The sequence below is a fragment of the Acipenser ruthenus genome, chromosome 17 (genome assembly GCF_902713425.1).
Source record: "Acipenser ruthenus chromosome 17, fAciRut3.2 maternal haplotype, whole genome shotgun sequence".
NCBI classification, from domain to species: Eukaryota; Metazoa; Chordata; class Actinopteri; order Acipenseriformes; family Acipenseridae; genus Acipenser; species Acipenser ruthenus.
Window position 1 is genome coordinate 29,904,462 of NC_081205.1, and position 24,546 is coordinate 29,929,007.

At 38.3% G+C, this 24,546-nt stretch overlaps 1 protein-coding gene across 8 annotated transcripts in view; it reads right to left on the reverse strand.

Moving 5' to 3' along the window:
* Positions 1–326: 326 nt before the first annotated feature.
* Positions 327–24,546, reverse strand: part of LOC117423593 (schwannomin-interacting protein 1-like) — a 183,984-nt gene continuing 159,764 nt past the window's right edge. For 7 of the 8 annotated variants that reach the window (XM_034039645.3, XM_034039646.3, XM_058990349.1 and 4 more), the window contains 6 exons: positions 9,961–10,079; positions 7,484–7,601; positions 6,168–6,365; positions 3,261–3,384; positions 1,370–1,463; positions 327–1,042 (listed from right to left, as the gene is read on the reverse strand). In XM_034039645.3, the coding sequence (XP_033895536.3) occupies positions 991–1,042; positions 1,370–1,463; positions 3,261–3,384; positions 6,168–6,365; positions 7,484–7,601; positions 9,961–10,079 (705 nt within the window). In that variant the 3' untranslated portion in view covers positions 327–990. Of the gene's footprint in view, positions 1,043–1,369; positions 1,464–3,260; positions 3,385–6,167; positions 6,366–7,483; positions 7,602–9,960; positions 10,080–18,479; positions 18,612–24,546 lie in introns of those variants that run through there. The other variant, XM_034039649.2, reaches the window with a different exon arrangement.

A 24,546-nucleotide genomic window follows, 5' to 3' on the forward strand; every position in this document is an offset into this window, starting at 1 on the left:
TTATGAGCTGCTTGGGATTTGCACACAGGAATTAGTTTAATATGAAAGATAATTTGGAAAAAATGGGAAGTACCTCTGCTGTATATATTATTGTAACTTTCCGTTTGCTCTGATTAACACAAACTACACCACAGGGGGAAAGAAAACACCAACATGCAATGACCTGTAAAGAGACAAATGTTCAGAAATCAGCCAACATGTCTGTGTGCTTGACTTATATATGGACAAGTTCATCAAGGTCTTTCTCTGAAGGCAAAACAAAACTGCTTAATGAAAATGTGAAAAAAAATCATTGCTTAAGAGTAAAATGAACTAAAACCAAGACATTGAATATGAAACAAAGTTTTAATTTTTTTATTTTACATATCTGTACATACAATTTCCCCAAATAAGTTTCTGAATACAATTGGATGAAATGATATTAACACACTTATTTAAAATCAACATTCACAAAATGTTGAAAACTGATCAAAGTGAACTCATTACCAAAAGGCTACAACTTTACTACAGGGCAGGCATGTATCCTTTGACTCATTTTAGCACCTTCAAATAAAAGTTTCTTTATTTTAAAACTACCGTTTGTGCCGAATAAAAAAAGGCAGACTGTAAAATACTGTTCAACTTAAAATTCCTAAAATTCAGAAGTTAGTTAAGTAACAACCTTGTTTTCTTTTTTCCCTTGTATATGTTACTAATGTTGTATAGTCTCCACCAATATAGTGTGTGTGTGTGTGTGTGTATATATATATATACACACACACATTAAAATGCCCAATATTAGTGGTAAATGTGTAAAGTTAAAACAAAGTATGAAGACGCAAGGCCAATCACTGCACAGAAAGCTTCAGACAGTTTTGATGATAACACCGACTTTTTTTTTTTTCTCTTGAAGTGCACCATCTTAAGCATCAGCATTTTTTACAACCACAGAAGCAAATTAAAATCTAGCCTTGTTCTTCATTCCCATAAACTGGTGGTGGTATCTCTTTTTTATTTGGATGGGGGTTTCTCTGTCATGTACTTCTGTTGACTTTCAGCATGCCTAGAAAGACAAGAGTTGGGTAGAAGTTCATTGACCTGTCAGGAGTGAATTCCCCCCAACCCGATAAAACACATTTTCCATATTTACAGATAAGCCTATAAGATGAAGACAATAGCTATACTGTACATTATTAAACAATTGTTTAAAGCTTAGAAACCTGACATTTTGTCAGATTGTGCCCTCTACATGAAAATGTTTTACTTCAAGCAGCAAAGATCAGTGAAGAGAGTGGCTTGCTGTCACTGCATGGCAAGGTATGGCATTGCATTGTGTTGCATTGCATTTGACTGCCATGTTCTAGTCCATGAGCTGTGACACAGTTCCTACCTAGTCAGATCTTCAATGTCCACCAGCATGGCATCCTGCTCCATGTGCAACTCATCCCTGATAAGCAGCATCTGCACCAACTCTTCATTCAAACCTGTGCAAACAGAACAAAATGTAATTTAGTCTTTTTCACTTCAGGTTTATCAGTTATGTTGTGGCGGACAGGAACATGTGGACTCAGCGTTCATAAGCGACTTAGAGATTTGGGGTGAACTATGCATCTACAACTGCTGCTGCAGTCATTTATAATTGGACCTTGGTTTTATGTCTAGTCCGAAATACAGAGCACAAGGAGGTTAAGTGACTTGCTCTGGGTCACACACACAGTGACTCAGGATCCTGAGCCAGGATTTGAACCGGGAACCGTCTGGTATCAAGCCTTTTTTCTTTAAGCACTGGACCACCAAACCTTGTGGGCAATTCAGAGATGAGTGCAGCTAGCCAAAGCTAAAGTCATATGACAGTCTGGTGGATTTGGGAAAGGTTACTACGTGCTTGGCCAATGCTTTTTTTTTTTCTTTTTTTTTTAAATGTGGTGTGTCTATGAATCACTCTGTACAAATGTCCAGATGATGGACAATAATGTATTCCTGAGAAAGATGAGTATGGGGGTCATATGCTGGATTTGAACCGCATGGCTGTGTCCCCAGACCCCCACACTCGGAATCTCCAGTGCCGAATGCATAAGCTTTTCAAAACTGACTGCCAAGGAGAGATAAAAAGATTAAACCCTCAACAGATGTGAAGAGCTCTCCTGTACCTTAATATAAAAAAAAAAAATAGCAGAAAAATCCTGAAAACACCTTAACAGTATATGAAAGCGAGCCAAGAGCTATAGGAGAATTTTACATTTAATGCCAGATTAAACATATTATTAGCGTACATTTAACAGTAAGATGCTTTAAGCTGTGCTTACAAATAATGTGTTATACTCTCAACCTTACTGTTTTCATTTTCCTGTTACCAGCTAATAATTAAAACAATGCACCACAGATTGCTTGCGTTGATCTGTTTCATAACCATATAGGTAGTATTAAGTTATTATTTACTTGGTAATTTAATTTGTGTGTTTTGCACAAACCAGATTTTGTTATAAACAGTATGACTATGTGGCTGCCATACACTTTAAGGCATGCTAACCTTACGAGGATAAACTGCATTCGTCTGTATTATAGCACCAGAACATCAGGTATGTTTGCAAATCTTAGCCAATTCTATTATAATGTATTGTTACATCACTCAATTACACTAACAATATTAGCCCCAAAATGAAATCGGTGGCCTCCATCATTGTGACTGCCAGTCAGGCTGCAGTGTCTGGTGGCTGACGTTCTGTCAGCTGTGCCTCGGAATTCATCGTTCTCCTTGTCAATCCCATGTCTTCAGAAAGCACGTCACCCAGAAATACAATATTCTGCCTCACAGTTTACTTTGACATCCATTTTCCTTCTTTTCACCAGATGGAGATGTCAGGACAGCTAGTTTGATTTCTAACTGATGTTATCAGGTCTTTTGTCTTCTCTGGTAAGTATCTTGCTTTTTAGACTGCACACACATCTGCAAGATTTTCTGCCACTGTGTCTTTACATCGAGTACATATTTTATAACACTTTCCAATCTGCTTTTTATGTTTTGCACATTTTGGCCCATGGCTTTCTGTAGACTAGTTTATTGATTTGACTCTGCCTTGTTTCCTGCTTGGATAAAGCCTATTAATGTTGCCCTCTACACACATACACATCCACCCAGTCCCTGGCTTCTCTCCTTATCTATAAAGATGCCAAAACATTGTGTGTGACTACTGTCCAAAAGACCACCAAAGAACTTAAACTCGTGTCTCTTATCACCCCCACCTAGCCCCCCAGAATGGTTTGCAAAATAACCCACTTACTTTCAATCTGGGAGTGGAGGTCGTTAACTATAACTTGCAGCTGACCAATTGTCATGTCCCTCAGGTCTATGGGCTTCAAGCTTCTCTTCATTAAGCATTCACTTATATGAGGCATGTGAGGCAGCTAGGAGAGGGAGAGCAACCTTGTTAATCACAAAACATTTCTCTCCTTTATTTCAAAGCAATTTAAATGCTGCTCTATACAGTTAATGCCATTTATCAAGTGAGCAGCGCAACACACTGGAATTTTAGGCAGTGTTTAAGAGCTCCAAGGTCCAGAAACACAATTGCACTTATACAGAAATTATACAGGTTACTGGTTTGGGAGCACATTTCCATTTGATTCCTGATGAAACCGCTGCTTCAGTACCGGTAGTGAAGTGGTGGTGTTTAAGTTCCTGCAGCACAATCACTTCTAAAAGAGCACTGCACATTTATATTCTTCGTGAAGGAGTGACAACACTGTCAGATCGCTAAATAAAAGTAACCTCATTTCCACTTTCACTGTGTGTCTGTATAATAATCACTGTTGGTTATACCCGACAGGCAAGGAAGGCTGACAACATCAACTCCTTTATAACTCAAATCATCTCATGCAAACACACAGTGATGTATTTCTGGTCTGGTGAACTGTATGCAACTGCATATAATAACATTCTCATAACTTGGCAGCAGGTGGCAGACTTGCAATACTAAAATATCTCTTCAGTTATCAAGGATCATTGTCTAAAAAAAAAAAAATCATAAACGTGGATGGAGCAATTTATTTCAAATAAATCTTTTCTATATCCATAATTTACATAGACACATTTTACGTTCTCAAACACCCAAGTGCCAGTGGATATTCCACCCACTCTTCCCTGAACCAGTAAGCTTTTACTTTCAGGGTGTTTCTGGTTACTTCATCCATTCTTCAGGTGATAAACTGGGCCCCCCTCCCCTATGCTCCCTTTCCTCTATCCTCTGCTAGCATTTGTTTGGATGCAGGTGACTTTTTAATCTGTTTGGATAATGTTTTCTTTCAGTGACATGATGTGTTTCACTTTTATTTTCTACTGTGCCACGGTTTGCTTATGTCCTTTGTATCTCTTTGGGGTATTTTTTTTTTTTTTTTTTTTTTTAAGGAGTTCCCGTTTCTGCCATGAGTAAGACTGCTGGTTCGGTACAGTGAGTGTATGCTTGCATGAATACGAGTCATCCTGTCATCATGTTTAGTATATCTTCCCAGTTTAGCTAGCTACTCTCGCAGAGGTGGTATGGTAGTGCTCAGTGGAATTTTTGTGATACTGTTTGATTACCCCCCATTTGGAGCAGTTTGCTTTGGAACCCGCTGTGGTTACATTCTTTCTGGTCTGGTTATCTCTATGCTTATTTCATACACCTGGTCCGGACCCGATAAAAAAAAAGGAAGTGTGGTTATGCAATTAAATATTCACTTACAAGCAAAGGAAATGTGTTGGGGGAGAGGGAGGTGGCAGTAAATTTATAATGAATGGTAAACATACTCAACTGAATTAAACTTCTAGTAATGAACAATCTGTTGAATTCCAGATGGTGTCTTGCCTCTTTATAAGTAATTCCTTGCTTAGTCCTATTTGACCTCTTTAGGCCTGCAAGGCTTGTTAGAATACTGTAACAGGTCATTAAAAAAAGTAACTGCATTTAAGTATTCAGGGTAGTATATCAAATAACATAACAATGCCCTTCTCCAAAGACAAAATAAGTCAAGGATTAATGTTTCCTTTTTTATATACAAGAGCTATCAAGTAACCAGTAAAAGTATGATGTTTTCATCAGGTGTGCTTGCCCTGTAACCCTGCCTGTCTGCTATGCTAAAGCACCATGATCACAAAACTATATCCTTCTGAATTGTAAAAAGGTCAGCCTCTTTAAAGTGCACTCATGAGTTTCATTATTTCTGACAGCTGGGCACCACTAGATCTAAAGTAAGTCAGCAACGACATTGCAGAACATAAATTATAGATCCGTCTTTGTTGAATCAGTAAAGATGGTACCAGGTCAAAAAGATATGAAAATGGAGAGCGAACGAAGAGCATTCCTGAGCAGCGAGGAAGGGCTTATTAAAAATGAGGCTCAAAAACAACCAGACTCAAAACACACGTGGTTTTGATACCAGCCTGTATATAAACATACACTGCTGTACATTGTGAAAACATGGCGCCAAATTGTAAAAATGCTGGCAAATTCAAACAGCCCGAAGAAGTGAATGTAACATATTTTGATCAAGTATGAGGAATGTGAGTGATCAGACACTGAAAAACAGCCTTTGACCTGCAATGTCTGAGTTCCACCTTCCACCTTCCACCTTGTTGAAAATTAAATGATGAAATGCAGAGCAGTTTTCAATTAATTTTAAACACGTCTTTTGGACAGTGGCAGGTCATTGTGAAGGTGATTGTGCACACTGTTCAAACAGTACACCTCAGTGTTTATTTATGTTAGATTCATCTAAATAACATCATGATTTTGTTTAAGAAAATACTTAAAAGGGACAGCAGCCCCCAACAGTTTGTAGTTTTAATGTATAAATTATAAACAAAATATTTAAATGAGTGCAAATATTATCATTTGTTCTCTTTTAATTCTGTTAAAGATATTTTGGTTCTTTGTTTCAATTCGGGAAAAATCCCACCAATGGTTGAGCTGCAGTTGGACCATGTGATCTACAGCAAAGGTTACCAGAATGCAGCAGGTTATCTTTGTTGTGTTTTGAAAAAGATTAGCATATTCATATTAAACGTGAAGAGAAAAAAAAACCCTGAGGGACTAAAAGAGTCTCAGCACAAAAAACAGAGGGGAATGGATTTAAAGGAAGAACATGGTTTTTAAAGTGCTGATTAGCCTTTCAAATCCTCCCAGGTGTTATTATAAAGCGACTGTACTCACAAGGTCTGCTACGGGAGACTTCTTTCTGTTCTGCTTCTCTACTTCCACCTGCATTTTAGCCATGGGCTTGGCCATGGCAAGTGCCATCTTAGCTTCGGCCTGTAGCTTCTTCTGCCGGGTGAGGAAGTCCATGTCCTCCAAGGACTCTGAGTCCTCTTCAGTAGTGTCACGGTCAGAGTAGGACAAGCTCTGCTTGCTCTGGAAAAGGGATGACATGCTGTATAAACTGGGGCCAGTCTTGTGCATATATTCATGAACTGTATTGCAAACTCCTAAGTACAAACTCAGTTTAATATACATGGTAAGTTACCGTCATTGTTATTTCTATCAGAAGACACTAACTATTCATCTTAATATAGCTTTAATTGTGCTAAAATAACACTGTAATTCAGTTAATTAAATTTGACTGCAGTGGTTCTTCCAATATTCATTTGAGAATACTATATCAGATATGAGTCAAACAGTGTCAGACATGGCAGATAATATCTGATTGCAATTAGTCAATGTACTGTATATTAAGAGATCTAAATTTGATGGGGCAAGATATCACCCTGTCTGGATGTTTTGTGGTTATTTCACAGTCATTTGTTACACAGTTCATTGCAGTTGGTGGATTACTTCATGGATAACCAGAGAGGTACCGCCTTATACTTGAAATCAGATTTAAAACCTCCCCAGAATGGATACATCAATTTACTTATTTGATTATTTTTGCTGTCAGCACACGTGTGGACTTGAACTTCACAACTGGAACCCAAAACAATGCACATTTAAAAAAAACAAAAACATAATTATCTAACCCTGCAGTGACTTTTCCGCTCAGTTCAATCTTTGAAGGGTCAGCAGTGTTGCAGAACTGACCAGGGGTGATCTGGGACAGCAAGCTGACAAAGCATTTCCTGTTTTGATCTGAATAACTAGACATACTTTGCAGTTTTAACATACTTCCTCTGTAATGCCTACAAGCCCTCTTCCTGTGAGTGAGTGGTGTGAAACCTCGCAAGGAGAAACCAACATGCCCTGTGCCCACAGGATTCAGTTTCTCAGGGATTGTCTGTGACGTAGAGGACAGGACACCTGCTTATGTGGTGAGTTTTCATCCCGTCCAAATAGGGCTTTTAAATGACTTAACAAAAACACTGGTTTCAGCAATTTAGAAAAGCAGTTATGGTGTAAACTAGATACAAAGTCATGAAAAGCCTAAAACTGGGTCAAGTGATTGCAGTCTAGTATTCTGTATTGTAAAACCTTACACAAGTGAGTGCTCCCTTGCTGTACTCTTATCACATTAATACATAATCAGTTTGAAAAGCTACCATTGGGGAGAGTGGGGTATCCAGGCTGGTTTCAGTCTTGCTGTCATCGGCATCGCTGTCTTTGTCGCTGCCGCTGTCATTCACAAAGCAGATCTGCAGGTTCATCCCACTTTGAAGACTGCACAAACAAATTGAATATAAATATAATGTCTGAATATAAATGATGTCTTAGAAATCTATTAACTGTTAAACGCTTTTTAAAATACCCAAAATCACATAAAATTGAACAAGCTAGTAATGGCATGAGACCACCTAAAAAGCAGCTAATAGTTCTATACCTGTAATTAAAAAAAAAAAAAAAACATTAACAGTGATTTCTCAGAGTGATTTACTGAAGCAATAATTACAGGGCACACTGAGTACATAAGGGGATTCCACTTGTCATATAAATAAGCACCAATGCCTGATAGAGTGGACGTTACCTGCTAGATAATGTAGTGCAGTGGCAGTTTAATGCCCCGATCCACCTAACAAAAGACCAGGGCATTAATACAATAAACTGCAGGGTGCATGGTTTGCATGGTTTGACTATTCTGCTAGGATAGAATAATGATCGTTTCACTCTGTGACAATACACAAGGTTTACAACACACAGGCTTGACAATAATGCTTTTTATTAGAAGAAATCTGGTTTTGGGCCATGCAAGTTATGTTCTTTATATGGAAGTTTGCATGGTTTGGTGCTGACCCCTACCCAAGCCCTTTCTACTGTGAACCATACTCATGTAAATGTAAATGGATGGGTATTGCTCAGCTGTCTGTTGTTATGCCAGTCATTAACATAAGGAATATATTTGCCCCCTCTTGTGGAATCAGAGAATAACAATATCTTTATTTTTATATAGCGCCTTTCAGAGTGTGGTCATTGGTTTAATCTCATCCATAGGATGGAGCACAAGGAGGTTAAGTGACTTGCTCAGAGTCACACACAGTGAGTCAGTCAATGGCAGAGGTGGGATTTGAACCAGTGGCCTTCTGATTACAAGCCCTGGACTTTAACCACTGGACCACAATGCCTGAGAATCTATTCATGTAAATCACCATTTTGCCACATGCTAGGCTGTCAACGCAGAGTAAGAACACCAAGGCTCAGAACAATTGCCTTACATCTAGGCTCATGTTATACAATATACTGTAAGAAAAAAAAAATACAAAATACAAAACAAATAAATAGGCTTATGTTATACATTTCTACAACAAAGGGAATTTCCTTTCAAAAACATGGGCTTTTATTTTCAGTCTTATCTCTCAAGTAGTTTCACCCCTTTCCCTAGGAGGCATCACTAGTTGCTGACTGCTTTATTTATTAAATATGTATCGGTATATACTGTATAAATATTCATCAAAACGCATGCAAAAAATAACTTTGTACAGAATGCTCAGGAGGTGGGAATGTTGAGGATGGGTCTCCCTGGTTCATATTTAGTGATGTCTGTGTCTCTGGGATTTTCATACATTGTGCTGGTTGCTGTCTGTCCCATTACTCAAAGGGGTCTCACCAAAAAACACCACAATTTCCAGCAAACACTAGATTTTAATGGTTCAAAACCCCGCGAAAACTGACTTCTGCAGGTTCTACACTCCAACTGGAAGCGAAATGTTTCACTGAAGCGAGCAATTGAAACTATTTTGTGGAACTATAAAACCACAAAGGTTATTGTACAGACTCCGGAGTGCATCTGAGTTGTTTAATCTAACATTAACAACAAAAAAGTTCCACATTGTGGCTGCATACATATATAGAATGTATTAAGCAATACTCAACAAAAAAAAAAGTGTTCCAGTTATTTTGTTTCAGAATCTCAAAATTCAGTTTTATCTTAAAATGAAATCTTATGATAATAACTTTATTTTGATCAAAAGTTGACCACAGTATTTTTGCACTTTCCCCATGGTAACAATAAGTAATATCCAAGGCAAACACAAGGAACACGTCATGAATGGATTTTATGTTAAGGTTCTATTGCCCAGAAGCACATTTCCAGTTGGATCCAGACTTTAATTAGGTTATGAAGATAATTATAAAACATTTGCTTCACATAATTCATTTTCCAGTCCATGCTTCTTTGTTTTGGTTATGTAATTATTATTAGAAACTAAGCAGTGTATTATCTTAGTTTTATTTGAAAATGTTACTCCAAAAACAAGCTGTCGGTGGGAGCTAACATGTTTACTTCCTGTATCGTCAGTTGAACAGAAAACCATTAGATGCAGCAATGAAGCAGTTCTCATCTGGGATGAACTGAATAAAAAGCTGCTCTCATTAGTTTGTACTGCCACCTACTGGCCACCCTCAGCATGACAGTCAACATTTCTGTACTGCAATCTCTCTTACCTTTTAATACATTTAATGTAGGCAAAACTAAACATTAACCATTAACCTTAAATTTAAAAAAAATCAACGAAGCCTTTTCTGTGCAGCGTATTCCTCCCTGTTTCAAAGCAGATCATTCGGCTTGTAGGTGGCTCACTCTTACCGTGAAGACAGACTAGGCTTCCCACTCTTGCTGCAGCTGGTATAAATCCCTGGACCATCATCAAAGAAACTGCCCAGTGCCAGCTTCTGTCGGATCGATTCTCTTTCATTCTTTTGGGCCTAAAAACAAATACATGAAGAAGTAATGGTTAGGTAGAGGTATAGCATGAGCTTTACTATTGCTTTTCCAGTTTCAGGGACACAAGAGTGACGTTCTTTAACATAGTGGGTCACCGCTCGAAAGCAGCAGGCTGTGAATACTGTTTTCAGACACAGTATGCAAATGAGCGATGGTGTCATTAAGGCATTCTACCGTGTCGTTGATGGTTTTCAGGATGAGGGTGGAATGGGGCTTAGAATATACCAAGCTGTTAAATATACTGACACACGTTTGAAGGTGATGGCATTGCTTATTCAAGAATTACGACACTTTTCTCTATGAAAACCAGACCACAATGTACACTAGGAAACATACAGGAGAACTGAAATAATGGCAGAACCCTGTCCTGAGATCCAAAGCAGAATATGACAAGAGTCAGGTTGCCTTAATATTACTTTTAACCTGTGAGGATTACTAAAAAAACACAATCCCTCCAAAAAGCTTTTTTCAGAAGAAGAAAGACCTGAAGCAATGAGTGCTTTTGTGCTTGTTCATTTTTTTCCCCTTCACTAATGGACATTGGTCTTTCTATAGCTTTTAACAAGAGGCATCCATTTAGCAGAGGTCAAAACTCATTTCAAAGAAACCTTTTGTACAGAATGACCTTCAACCTCTTGCCCTTGGAGCAATTAGGAACCAAAAAAAAAAAAAAAAAAAAAAAAAAACGTTGGCTTTGGTCACATGGTTAATCGTAGTGTTTGAGAGCAACATCGTTTATTAAATGTTCAGTCACCTCATGACTGATGCATGTCTTACACACCAGTTAAGCAAAGCCTCAAAGCGCAGCTAAAGTGCCAGACTATCTTGGTTTTAGTTAAAATTCAGCAAGTGTCTGAACAAAACATTTTTTGTTTTTTTTATCCTTTGGCTGCTCATTAAATTAACATTTGTTATTTCACATCAGTGAATAAACAAAACCTTAAGTATCTAAATAAATAGATTTTACATTGGTAAATGCACTGGTGATGACAGTAAAATTATGATTTATTTGTCAATTTTACAACATGCGCCCTTTCTCTGGTAAAGTGCTACATTACGGAGACATTTGGACAAACAAGACTGTCAGACAGGGGGCCTCCGGGGAGGGGGAGCAGGGTCGAAGTTCACTCAAACGTAACGTCATGTCACTGGCATATGAACTGCAGCGGGGAGAGTGGTCAGCTAGCCACAACTGAGTACAAGGCTTCACATGCTGATAAAACTCCACAGCAACTTCCAGTAATCTTTATAAAAGGCAATGCTTCCATACTGTAAGTTTTCATTAATGACAGCGCAGGTTTCCTTTTGAAACATTGAACTGAGGCCAGGTAAACTGTATTTATCAAAAGAGCAGACTCTATTACCCAGTGCAGGCAACCGCCAGCCACATTCCAAACTCTTTCAATTTGCTACCTGTAGTGAGGTGTCACATTGTGTGCTAGTATGTGACTTAATCAAAACTTGTTTACTTTTATCTGTGGTCTATGCTGGGTTTACAGTAACATAGGTATGTGCAATTTTCTCTTTGAGATTTATTTTCAGTTTTCAGTATCATTCTTTGAAGATATAAATTGATTAGAAAAGCCACAGTGGACGTTTTTGTCAATTATTGGCAATGGCAAACGAGCAAGTCAGCAGCACAGATGCAAAAATGACACTTGGGGGTACTTTTGTCTGTCAGGCTTATCTGGGAGTCTAAACAGAAGGTCAATCACTCATGCTGCAGAAAAGCACATTCTACAGGCCCTGAAGGCACACCATCATGTGCCACAGTTCTTGTGCAAAGACTGGAGTAATTTCAGCACAAGAAAATAAACGGTAATGATCAATACAGCATGCAACTCCCATACATGAAAAAATAATATCAGCTACTGTTTCAGACCAACAGCGGCTAATTACACAAGCCATCAGGTTATCAGTTTAAAAATATGAATTACCTGATGCTTTAAATGTCTTTCCAGTGGACGGCTTGAATTCAGTTTGAAAGCAGATCATTCATTGCCTTGGGATTTGAAGCTGTTCCGATGGGGATGGGATTTACATGAAGCTGCGTAGAAGACACAGGCTGTAGACAGAGCTGTAATTTCAAAGTTAAAAGTAGCACAAGAAAGTAGATCACCATGATCTACCTCCACTGTATGCACTTTAAAACTGCAAGCTTGCCATACTCCCAGGTGGACTCATGCTTCATATAGCCCCAGATTCTTACTCAGTAGCTTGTGCTAGCGTATATCCGGACCAAGCTTCTCTAGATTGCTACTATATACAGCAGTAGGGATACACCTACCCCAGCAATTATTGTTTGGAGCGGATAAAAGGCATGGTGCCACATCACCACAGCTAGAAACTGCATGAAGAAGCAGAATAGACAAACCAGCAACTGTTCTTGAGCAAACAGACAAGTGGGCAGCAAGTCAAGCAAACGACAGAGGCGATCCTCCGGGAAATACAGAGCTGGCTGCTTTTTACCCTTTAGTTACACCTGCCTGGCAGACCATTCACAATGACTTCAGTCAAGGATGTCTGCTGTTCAAAATAATCCCTTACAAGCAAGCTTGTGCACACGAGCCCCATGGTATCCTTGTCCATGACATTTCCAGCGAATGACACCAGCTCTGTAGTTCATCTGCTATTTCAATTCTTTCAATTTGAATAAACATATAATAGACACACACGTTCACCCAGTACCTTAAAAGAAACTCAATTCTGTTTTATTTTTTATTATAATTGTGCAATAAAAAAAAAAATAAAAAAACATTGATGCCACCGTGTCTGCTCTGGGGCAATTAGCATAATCCCTGTTCAATGATGCTTACTGATTCCTGGTGGCATCGCTAGTGGTAACAATCAGCAGGGACCAGCAGCTTGGCACAGAGCTCTACATGGTACACGAACGCAGCACTGTCACAGGCACTCACAACAGCAGCCACTTCAATCAACAATCACACACATTACCTCACAAACCACTTCAGGGTTACCGCTTCTTTATTTGTTTATTTCACATTGTAGATAACGAATTGCTATCAGCTCTTATTAAAATGTCTGTGTCTGTTGACTTGCTATTAAATCACACAGATGTGCAGTACAGTAGATTGTGCTCATTCAGATGGAGATATTTCTTCATTTACCCTCTGGTTTCAAATCTGCTATGCATGCATAATACTAAACTTGGATAATATTGAGGTCAAACTCAAAAAAGCAGCCTTCAGAGTGGAAATGTTTTTTTTTTCTTTTTTTAATAAACAATTGATGTCTGAATGTTTATAAAATTCTCAAGTCTCATTTCCTAGTTTAATTTCGTGGTCCACGTCGTACAGAAAACTACCCGTGGCCTGCATTAGCCATTTCATACAAAATTGCCTAAAAAAAAAAAAAAAAAGAAATATAACACTATTTGGAAGCTATTTTGAGAAGTCTGAGTGAAACCAATGATTACACCGTGTAACAATTTTTTTTTTTTTTTTTGTTCCTGGGTAGTAAGTGTTATTTCCTAATTGCTTATGCCTCAAAAGTATAGAAAATGGCTATTATTCCCCACAAACTTTGCTTTTGTGACCAGGACAGTGATATTTTGAAATTTACCTATTTTCCAGAACATTCCAGATAGATTCAGTGCTGAGTAAACTTGGAGTAACTTCTAGAACTTTCTAGAACTTTCCAGTAATATAAATAGTAGTATAAATACAGGGGCCTTAAGCTCACCAGTTCAGTTTAGTTCCAGCTGCCTAAGTGGATACATATCTGCATTTTTCTGAGATGGCATCAAGAGGCTGCAAGCATCTGGCAGACGCATTTTGCTATGTCTGCGGCCAATTTATCAAGACAAGAGCGAAAAAGTACTCCGTGGAAGCATCTGCTAAGATGTGTGAGGCCTACAAGGCATATTTTGGCATGCCTGTCGGGGATCAAGACAAACCCTGGGCACCTCATTTCACCTGCGAGCACTGCAAAAAAACTCAGGAAGGTAAGATGGACAATTGTTGCTCGGAATTTTATGTCATAAAATTTGTTAAAATTTTTAAAATTGTAAAAGTTTTTAATTTTAAAATGTTTTACAATTTTCAATGTTATTGAGAAAATATATCATAAATGAAAAATGTTGCGAGAATCTCTTACACATTAGTCATGGGTGAAATAAATGTATTTTTGTAGGATGGTACAGAGGGGAAAAGAGAGCCATGAAGTTCGCTATCCCAAGAATTTGGCGGGAACCCACTGACCACTCAAGCAACTGCTACTTCTGCATGGTGGACCCTTCCAAACGTCAGACTGGCAAGAATGCACCTGCTATCGCGTATCCGGACCTTCCTTCATCCATCGCCCCGGTGCCACACTGCCATGAGCTCCCCGTACCCACTCCTCCGGAGAGAGAGCAGCCGTCTTTAGAAGAGAGCAGCAAGTCAGAGAGTGAGGAAGACGTTGTAGATCCAGATGACAATTTCAGAAGTGGAGCTGAGGAGAGAAACCCATACTACCCCAACCAAAAAGACTACTCACTTCTAAATCTTTTGTAGTCATTTTTGTATTACTTTAGTATAAATACATGTTAATTTGGATTCATATGTTGTTTTTTTCTGACTTTATGTGAACGAAAAGACACAAATCCGCCCGTTTTCTCATTGGAAATAGGTACATTTCAAAATATCACTATCCTGGTCACAAAAGCAAAGTTTGTGGGGAATAATAGCCATTTTCTATACTTTTGAGGCATAAGCAATTAGGAAATAACACTTACTACCCAGGAACAAAAATTGTGTTACATAGTGTTATGCAACTTATGTAAATTGTGAGAAAATGATACGCCTGCATAATCGCATTAAACTGCAGGCAATGTCAATTCTGCTTCCCAGCAAAGCAGCAGGGGGTGCTTTCTATTGAGATCCTGCCTTACCAGCTGCTTAGAATTTCTCTAGCCTGTGATTGAATCCCAATACTACAGTCTGCACAATGTGTTTTTTCTATGTTTAAATACACTTCAGTATATGTCTGATTGCTGCTGATTACAGGAACATGTTAAATAACATTACATATACTTAATCGGTTTGTTTGCCCTGTTGTCTGTTTGCTCAATTATTATCTAGGGTTGACACCAGTCCCTGTTTTTCCTGGATCATCCCAGTTTAGAGGAAGGTGCTCGAGGAATTCAATATGCCTTCCCAGAACACTAAATGCCAGTACAATAAATGAACTAGTTAGATAAATCAGGATACAATATTACTGCAAGAGACGCACAATATGAATTGGTTGTTAATACTATAGTAGTGATATTATCAGTGTTTCCTATTGGATGAATATAGGATTTCTAAAGGACCATCTCTACACTCTGTATCTGATCTTGTAAACTCAACAATGGAAGAGACCCAGGTTTCCTCTTGGCGGTGGAAAGGGAAGGGAGTGTAAAGAGAATACATGCCGTATGTTTCCAGTTCTTCTGCATTTCTGTTTCCAGCTTTTCAATTGAATTAGCCGATGCTGGTCAAAATGCTAGTTTATCCAGCCCAAGTACAGGCAGGGATTTCTACCAATCCAACAGTTACTACAGGTCTTTTTGTTTGAATAATTATATACTTTAGAACAAGAGACACAAAAAACTTTAGTAGGGCTATACAATCCTTTAGGCGCTTTTTTCACACAGCCATGCATTTCCTGTTGGTAAAAGCAGTAACCAGCTCTGCTTTGTACGGAATAACTTCTGGTGAACAATTAAGCACATGTGAAAGTGACAGGGCTGACAGCATGTTAAAGTTAAGGGAACACAGGCTGGGTAATCAAGGAGGTACTGAACAAAACACCTTAATGTGTTACTCAGTAACCTGCCAAAAACTTTAGATAGTTTTATCAAGCGCTGCAGCCATAAAGCCCTCCACCAGAAACTTCTTAATGCAGCATGGTCTAAAATCACAAACTACTTCAAACCTTGATCAGGGGACACTTACCAAAAACAACACAACTACCAATGATTCAATGCTAACCCAATGCTTTCACTTCATACAATGTGCCAATGTTTTGACTGCAAGTACGGTACTGGTATGTACTACATGGATCCTGTCATTTTGTCTTGAACTGAGTGGATTTACAAGGGTAGTCTAATCCTTAGGTCTAAACTGCATACGGATTGTAATGTTATTTTTGGTGATTTGTGGAACCACAGATTACTAGACCTGTGGATGGTTTTTCAACGTGATCCGGATTTTGTAATCCTATACTTTGTGATTGAGATTACTTTCATTATATGGATTGCTTTGATCATTTTTTTCAGAAAATGTCACTGCTGGATTACTTTTATCCAGATTACAAATAATTACGATTACAATTTTTTTTTTTTTAAAGGAATCTCGATTACAAAATCCAGATCACTGCTTATCCAGATTACGTTTTGAAAAACCGGCCCCAGTGAACCATAGTTTAAAGAGTGAGGACCAGGATGGCTAAACCAGTTGCTTAAACCTTATATTGGTAGTATGATTACCATACAATAGCAATTTATATACTCTCTTTATTGACAGCATTGGCAGTATAAAAACAAACAAAACAAAAAAAAAATCTCTGCATTTTTCTATGAACTGATTGGCAACATCACCCTGCAACACATTGTGAATACAGAGTTTCCGACAGGCTCCAATAGCTTAGCAGAATGGTGTGATGTTCTGTCATGACACTGATAAATCAGGACTGCGGTGAAGAATGCAGGTTACCCTGGCTGCTTCAGTGTGGATACGAGGGGCGCTTGGGGTGTGCAAACCCCATTGATTCTTGGAACTGTACCATATCAGTTTATCTGCTTTTGCACAAGTCTCTTCTGTACAATCTCTTCTTCTGCTGGGATATTTTGTTCCATTCAGATTTCCTAAGTTTAACAGCGCCTTGCTGTTTGATGATAGGGATGGGTGGAGGATTGGTTTCCTATTAAGGACACTGACCTTCGATCCGCTGGGTTTAAATAAAGTGCAGAGACAGGAATGCAAATCTAGATATTTATTTTGGGATGATGTTAACTGACAGGCCATAGATAGAAAGACTTCACGCTACGAAACAGACAACCTCAACCAGACTCAGTTTCACTAACACAATACAGTGAAAGGTCTGAATTCATCTCACTTGGTCAGTCTAAGTCTGTGGGTGGTCTAAAGCAACCACAAAAAATGTGACTTTTGTGATGCATCTACCACCCATGCCATTGTTACACAATGCAATGGTCCGTGTAGCCCTTTATCTCAGAACAAAGATGTTTTGCACAAAAGCCTCATAATGAGTAAAGGGCATTATCAGTTTATCACTGTTATATCATTGTTACATTACCTAGCTAGGTTTCTTGTATTATTATTTATTTCTTAGCAGACACCCTTATCCAGGGCGACTTACAATTGTTACAAGATATCACATTATTTTTTTTTTTTACATACAATTACCCATTTATACACTTGTTTTTTTTTTTACTGGAGCAATCTAGGTAAAGTACCTTGCTCAAGGGTACAGCAGCAGTGTCCCCACCAGGGATTGAACCCACGACCCTCCAGTCAAGAGTCCAGAGCCCTAACCACTACTCCACACTGCTGTAAGAGCAAAAGACAAATGAAAAGACAAATGAATAAGGACTAAAAGACACTGCATCTAAATACAAGGTGTAACCATCAATGGAGTGTCAACATGCAATACTAGTTAGAAGCAAACAAGCAAACAATACACCTCCAAATGGCATTAAAGTATTAACTTTAGAGAAGTTTTAAAGCGTCTGTTCCAGCATTACACTGAAATATACACTATTCTGAGACAGCTTGTGCTACTGGATAATGGCACATTGGTCACAGTCTGAAAACAACAGGGCTAATGTCGTGACCCCTGATCAGGATTCTGACAGAGTCAATCTTATAGTGCTGATGAAAAAAAAAAGGTGACCTCTAGTGATTAAAGAAACTGTGAAATCTGGATTATCCCATAGCTGTTCATGTTTCCTCTGACTTCTGCTCTGTTGTAGCTACATTGTCACTTCACTTTTGTACAGCTTTGATATACACACTGAACTTTTATTTATTAATGCTCATGGAAAAAAGAAAGAATCAATAGTAATATATGGTTACCATACCATTCTGGGAAAGCAAAAGGAATACTTTCTGTCTATTTTGGAGAACACAAATCCCGTCTTGTAAGAGAAAGAGTAGAACACAACAGCTTTAATTCATAACTTTGTTTTTAATAGTGCTATGCTTGTTCAGAAACTACACAGAGTGAAAATAGTAAGTGGCTCACATATTCCACAATGTTAGAAAAAAGCCTCTTACAAATCCTACTGACACGGTGTATTGTGCTAAGTGCCTCCTTCAAAAAAACAACAAAAAAAAATGCTTTTTTATTGCTATATTCTGTTGCTAGGTCTCTCTTACCTTTTTGTAATTATCCACCAGATTCAGGCAGGATGCTTTACTGATGACATCATCCATTCCATCACAGTCCATATTCACTGGGCAGCTCTTTACAATGCCACATGAACACTCAGCCCACGCGGAGTATGAGGTAACTCCACTGCTGCCATAAAAACAAGAAGGCTACTTCACATATCTCCCGGTCCTTTTTGGCTTTTGCTGACAAGCTATGTTGTGAGAGAGCCCCCTCAGCAGCAGCATCAGCACTCCTGCTTCCTGCTTATCTGCCGTTCGTTTGGGTGGGAGAGTGAGGCTCGTTTCCAGTGTTTGTTCTCTTGATTTTCTCACACCCCGACGCGAGGACAGCTGCAGCTTCCTGATGCTCAGGCCTGTCAGGGACCCTGTCTTTCCACTGTCATCTTACACCTTCCTTACCACAGATTCTGCCCCAATCTCCAGCTACACACAGTGCAGATTGTTCCTATTAAAGGAAAAGACTCACACTGAGCCCGGGCCAGCTGATTACAGCCAGAATTCACAGCTAAACAAGCAGGCAGTGTGGGTCACTGCTGTTACTGGAGGATAAAAATAGCCCAGTAACCAGCTAGTAGCAACTGCCAGGGTAGCACAGACCTGACGACTCATGTGATCATTGAAATAATCTATGACTGGATGACACGGCCAAAGTAAGCAAAAATGTAAGATACCTGCCCATTTGTCTGAAGGAAGCTGCAGCACAAATAAACATTGATATTTTGCAAAGTGCATGACTGTTCTGTTCCCCCGAGGGCCCTGGATAAATGTAACCAACTCAGGAGTCTAACTGAAGCCTTATCTTATCCAGACCATACCAAATTTCCAAAGCAAAATGACGGATGTATCTCATCAGCCATGTTCTTTTGGGCTAACTGTAACTGGCACACTATCTCCTAGCGGAAGATTTATTTCTTTAATAAGTGTCTCTCACATGCAAATATACAACGTGCATTACCAGAAATGTTAACAGTGTTACTCCCTGGAAGTGTTATTCAAGTGCGCTGACACTGTCACCACTTTACAATTTAAAATGTTTCAGGCTGTTTCAAAACATTCAATATGCCAGAAAGAAATTAACTATAGCCTTGTGTATTGCTGTATGCTAAATAAACTGAGCTCATGTCAGAAACAGAGCACCGCCATTTACATCACAAATACCTTTAAATCCCACTTTCAATGAAATATTTATGTCAGATGTATAATAAAATGTAGTGCATTTATACATATAAATTTATCACTTGTATGTATATTCTGGCAACTGGCAAATTGATACAGTAACAGCACTGGAAAAACAATACTTCTGGTATCCTTATTTAACTTGAAAATAACTAATCTGCATTCTACAGGAATCTGCAAGTGGAGCATACTTGTATAAATAATACAGTTCGTAAGTAAGCAATGAAGTTAATTTACTTTACGTAAGAACAACTTTGCACATGGTAATAAAACATTTTCATGTGATCAATGAACCCTCAGATGTCCTGAAATCTATAACTTGATGGACCTCTGTGAGGCACAACTGTTCCAGGCTTAATAGAGCTGCAGAATAACAACTTCTTATAACAACAATCTCTTTTCTCAAGACATGTTTCACATAACTGTGCCATTAACTCACTACAGTACATACACACCCAGCAAGCTGAAAAAGACCATCCTGGAAAGTACAGTAAATCGAAATGGTGGACACATTTTAACAACCTACCATAAAATATTTTCATCAGAATTGTAACCTGCTATTCTCCATATCCCACAGAAAAAAATGTTAAAAACATTTTCTTCATTAATGTTTAAAAACACAAACACACTAAACAGGAAGTACAGTTGCTTTCACAGCTGATCCAGCTGGATTATTTAGACAGCAGATGGGCTTATCCATCCATCTACTCCATCAGAAAGCGCTATACAACCGCTGCAGATGAAAGGAGCACAGCAAATCTGACAAGCTAGGCTGATGCATCAGAACAAACTCCAGCTCCAATTATCAGATCAAACCTCAACAGAGTTGTGGTCTGAATGTAAAAGACAAGAGTTCTGGAATTAGATTGGAATTCTGACCCACTTTTGTTTTGTTTTTTCAGTAATTAATATAAATCTAGAATAACCGTTTCCCAAGCTCCTTTGACTTTAGTGAGTGAGCAGCGCCAAGTTCCTGTCATTTCACATTTTACCCTAGCAGGTTGAAGTCCCACTCTCTTCCTCCCAATGAGGACGATGCACTGGTACAGTATGTATAATGAAGTCTGACTTCATCTAGAGCTGAAATCACTGCTGACTCAATGAGCACTGATGTAGGAGTAAGAGCAACCTGTGAACTACGTTAGTCACACAGAACAACAAAATACTCTCAAATTTCATCATCTTGAGGGGGAAAAGTGGTTACTAACTTTACTGTACTTTCACTGAGTGCCTCCTACCTATTCACAACCTCCCTACAGTCAATTTGACTTTTAATTTAAACATCCAATTCAAGGTATAGATCTATTTCAACAAACAATATACCCTTTGATTGTTTGTTGCTTACTGAAAATGACAGAAAAAGCACATATTTAGTTAAATAAAATTACATACTGTTTAACATGACATTAAGTGGTAGCTGTACTAAGATGGGCCAATCGCAGCATAAACATACCGCAATTTGCATTTTCATTACGACAATTCACAAAGTGCACATTTTATCATATGTACTAAGAAAAAATATGTTAATGAAGAGAGCCCAATATACTAATTTAAATATTATTTGCATCATCTTAGCGAAAGCTCTAGCGAGAGTTGTGCGACATTTTTTCAAATAAAATAGCAGCAGTTGAGTTGTGGTTTGCTGCAGCAGAGGGTGCCTGAAGGATAACGGCTATACATGCAAGGGTGCAAGAATCATATCAAATTGCCATATTATATCACAGAATCTTCCAAAATAAAATAATAATAATAATCGTTATATAGCGCCTTTCATAGTGGACCACCATCACAAAGTGCTTTACAAGAAACAAGACTAGGGTGTGTAAACCATGCATCAGCTGCAGAGTCACTTAAAACAACCAAACGATGGCGCACAAGGAGGTTAATTGACTTGCTCAGGGTCACACAATGAGTCAGTGGCTGAGCTGGGGTTTGAACTGGGAATTTTCTTGTTACAAGTCTGTTTCTTTAACCACTGGACCACACAGCCTCCTGAGGCTTAAAATAAATAATTACTAAGGGATTTCTAGCTGCCAAGTGATGTTCTGACTAAACATATCCAGTCTACTGTAGTTACAGTCACTATTTTTCCAAACAGTTTTTGCAGCCAACACTTGATTAAACACAACATTTTCCTAATAGGATCACCGGGTGAAGGCTCTGTGTTGTAGATACAAAATGTTGATTCATCCATATCATGTATAATCCTTAAAGTCTGATTAATTTCGTCTGTATTTTCTAACTGGTAAGTGGTCTACCTGTAATTTGAATATAAATGCATCATGTGAATCATTTCAATAGATGGTATAAATATAACCTCAATGTCACAAAGCAGCATTCAGAGGCTTGAAAAAAAATCCTTTAGCAAATGGTTTTGGAGGTATACTTGCTTTACAGTTCAAAACACAAAAAGCTATTTTATAACCTAAAGTAACAATGAAACATCTGTGCTGAGAGAGAATGACTCATTGTATGCTAAAGATAGCAGCTTCCTCTGTGATAAAAATGTGCTTGGCATCCCCCAAACCCCTGGGTTTTAGTTTTAAGGGCCAGCATAAAAATGGGTAGCAAGCTTTTCACCACAGCCTACGATATAATTGTTATTTGTGCTAACACAGACCACCGTGGGGTTATCCAAAAAACATGAAGAAAATGAAACCTAGACTATTGAAATAAACTGTCTGTGAAAGAGCGGGATCAACTTTGGACAAGACTCCTAAGAAAACTTTAAATAAAAAGGCACAGCATTTCATTTTTTTTTTTTTTTTTGTTTGAGCAGCAACAAGCCAGTTCTTTTTATAGCCTCTTTTACATAACATATGCCTTGGTAAGGGACTGACTCACGGCTGCCCGTAGAAAAATGCCCTCTGTTAGTGAGGTCATAGCGATGCAGGGCTTCTAAGGCTAAACTAGCCTGAATACTCAAACACAGACTTCACAGTAAACACCGGTCTTTGATGAGAAAGCAATCTGACACTTGCTGCTGAAAGCATATCTTGTATGTAGCCCCCACTGGGGTCATTTTAAAGTCTCGCTGTTGTACCATAGATTGAAATATTTTAGGGATCTCGGCAGCATCTGTCAGGTCTATTTTATTGATCTAAACAATGACAGATCTAAATACTGCCATCCTTTAACTCTATAGAAATCTTTCCTATCAGCTTTCTAAAGTTTAGGAAAATGGTATTAAGAACCACGTCTGTTAAGAGGAGTCATTGAAATAGACATCTGTTTTACACAGTTATGCCTGGACAACATTTGAGATCAAACTGTCTTGCTGACAAAACAATGCATTTTTTTGTCTTGGTAAAATGCACAAGTAACTTTATTATGGTCCTGGATATAGCTTAACTGTTTACATTTTCACTAGATGTGGTGAGGTGAAAGTATTTCTTTATTGTCCCTGGAGACAGTATTTCTTGTACTCTTTGTACCTTTCAGTTTAGACAGTCAGCATTAAATGACCACAGATCAAACATATCCCATATCGTACAGTAATTTATTTGCTGTATTACAGGTATTGATCATCGTTGTAGGTCTCAGATACTGGTATGCCTAATCATACAGCATATTCCACCAGAGGAGAGTAAACCAGCACAGCATTCCCTTCCTCGGACTGGACAGAGCTCCAGTTTCATGCTGCTAATGGAATGAAAGGTGATACCATTCCCATTACCATCCCCCTTCAGGCTCATGAAATATGGGACAATGTTCAGGCAATCCATTTTCACAATATCTGGAGGCTTGCATTACTGTGCACAGTGTGTTTCTCCTCTGAGTACTCTGATCTAAGAATTTGATTATTTTTTAATAATTGAAGTCTGGGGGATTTATCAGTTAGCAGACCTATTCTAATTTAAAGTACAATACAGAGCCTTATGCATTTCAGCATCTGTTACATCCATATTACCTGGCTTGCTACAGAAGCTCCATGTATTTTAAATGAGGGCTGCTACTGGAAAAACGGTGGTCAGTTTTTTATTATGCTGACAGCACAGCTTGTGACGAACTAGTGTATCAAGCAGACCTATGATAATAAAAAGCCTGAAAGGTAGTACAAGTTTTATGAGTTTTTATACAGCACAATGCCATGTACAGTTTAAAGACTCTCCTTGGATATGTGTTACTCTTTCTGAACTAATTTGACATCAACCCAGTGGAATAAATGTGTATAATTTTTTTTTTTTTTTGCTGTTGCTCGGATACTGGACTAATTTAAGTGTCCCTGGAGAACTTGTCAGGTACACTTCATCTTCCTTGTCAGATGTATTCATTTAACTAAACGGAAAAGCACCTTGGCAACAACTTGGTTGAAGTTATTAACTCCAAACACACACACACACACGCACACGCACACGCACACGCACATACACTCATCCAGGATTATTATGTTAGGGTATCAAATTATCTTTATCTTTTTTGTTGTAATGTCATTTGTAAAGCTCATTAAAGGTTATGCCCACGTCCCCTTTATTATTTAAAAAAAAATGACCAGTGAAAGAAATTTATGTAATTGGAATTCTTCCCAATCCATAACTAATCCATAACAAAAACTCTAATCTCTTTAGTTACTGCAGAATAATAGTGGAGCTGGTGATTGACCTCCAGACTACATACCCAAAAAGCAAACACATTAAAAAGGCTGTAGAGTACAGCAATAAAGACAATGCTATGCAGATACAAACAGGGATATTAAAATCTCTATCAATATTTGACTAACAATTTTAACACAATTAATGTTTTCTATTGATCTTTATTGCGGTTCATTGTCAAGGCTTTCAATGCACATTTTGTTATATAAAACACAGATATTACTGATTTCCTCCTAATGCATCCCATTGAACACTTGACAGCACGTTCATTAATGTATGTCATC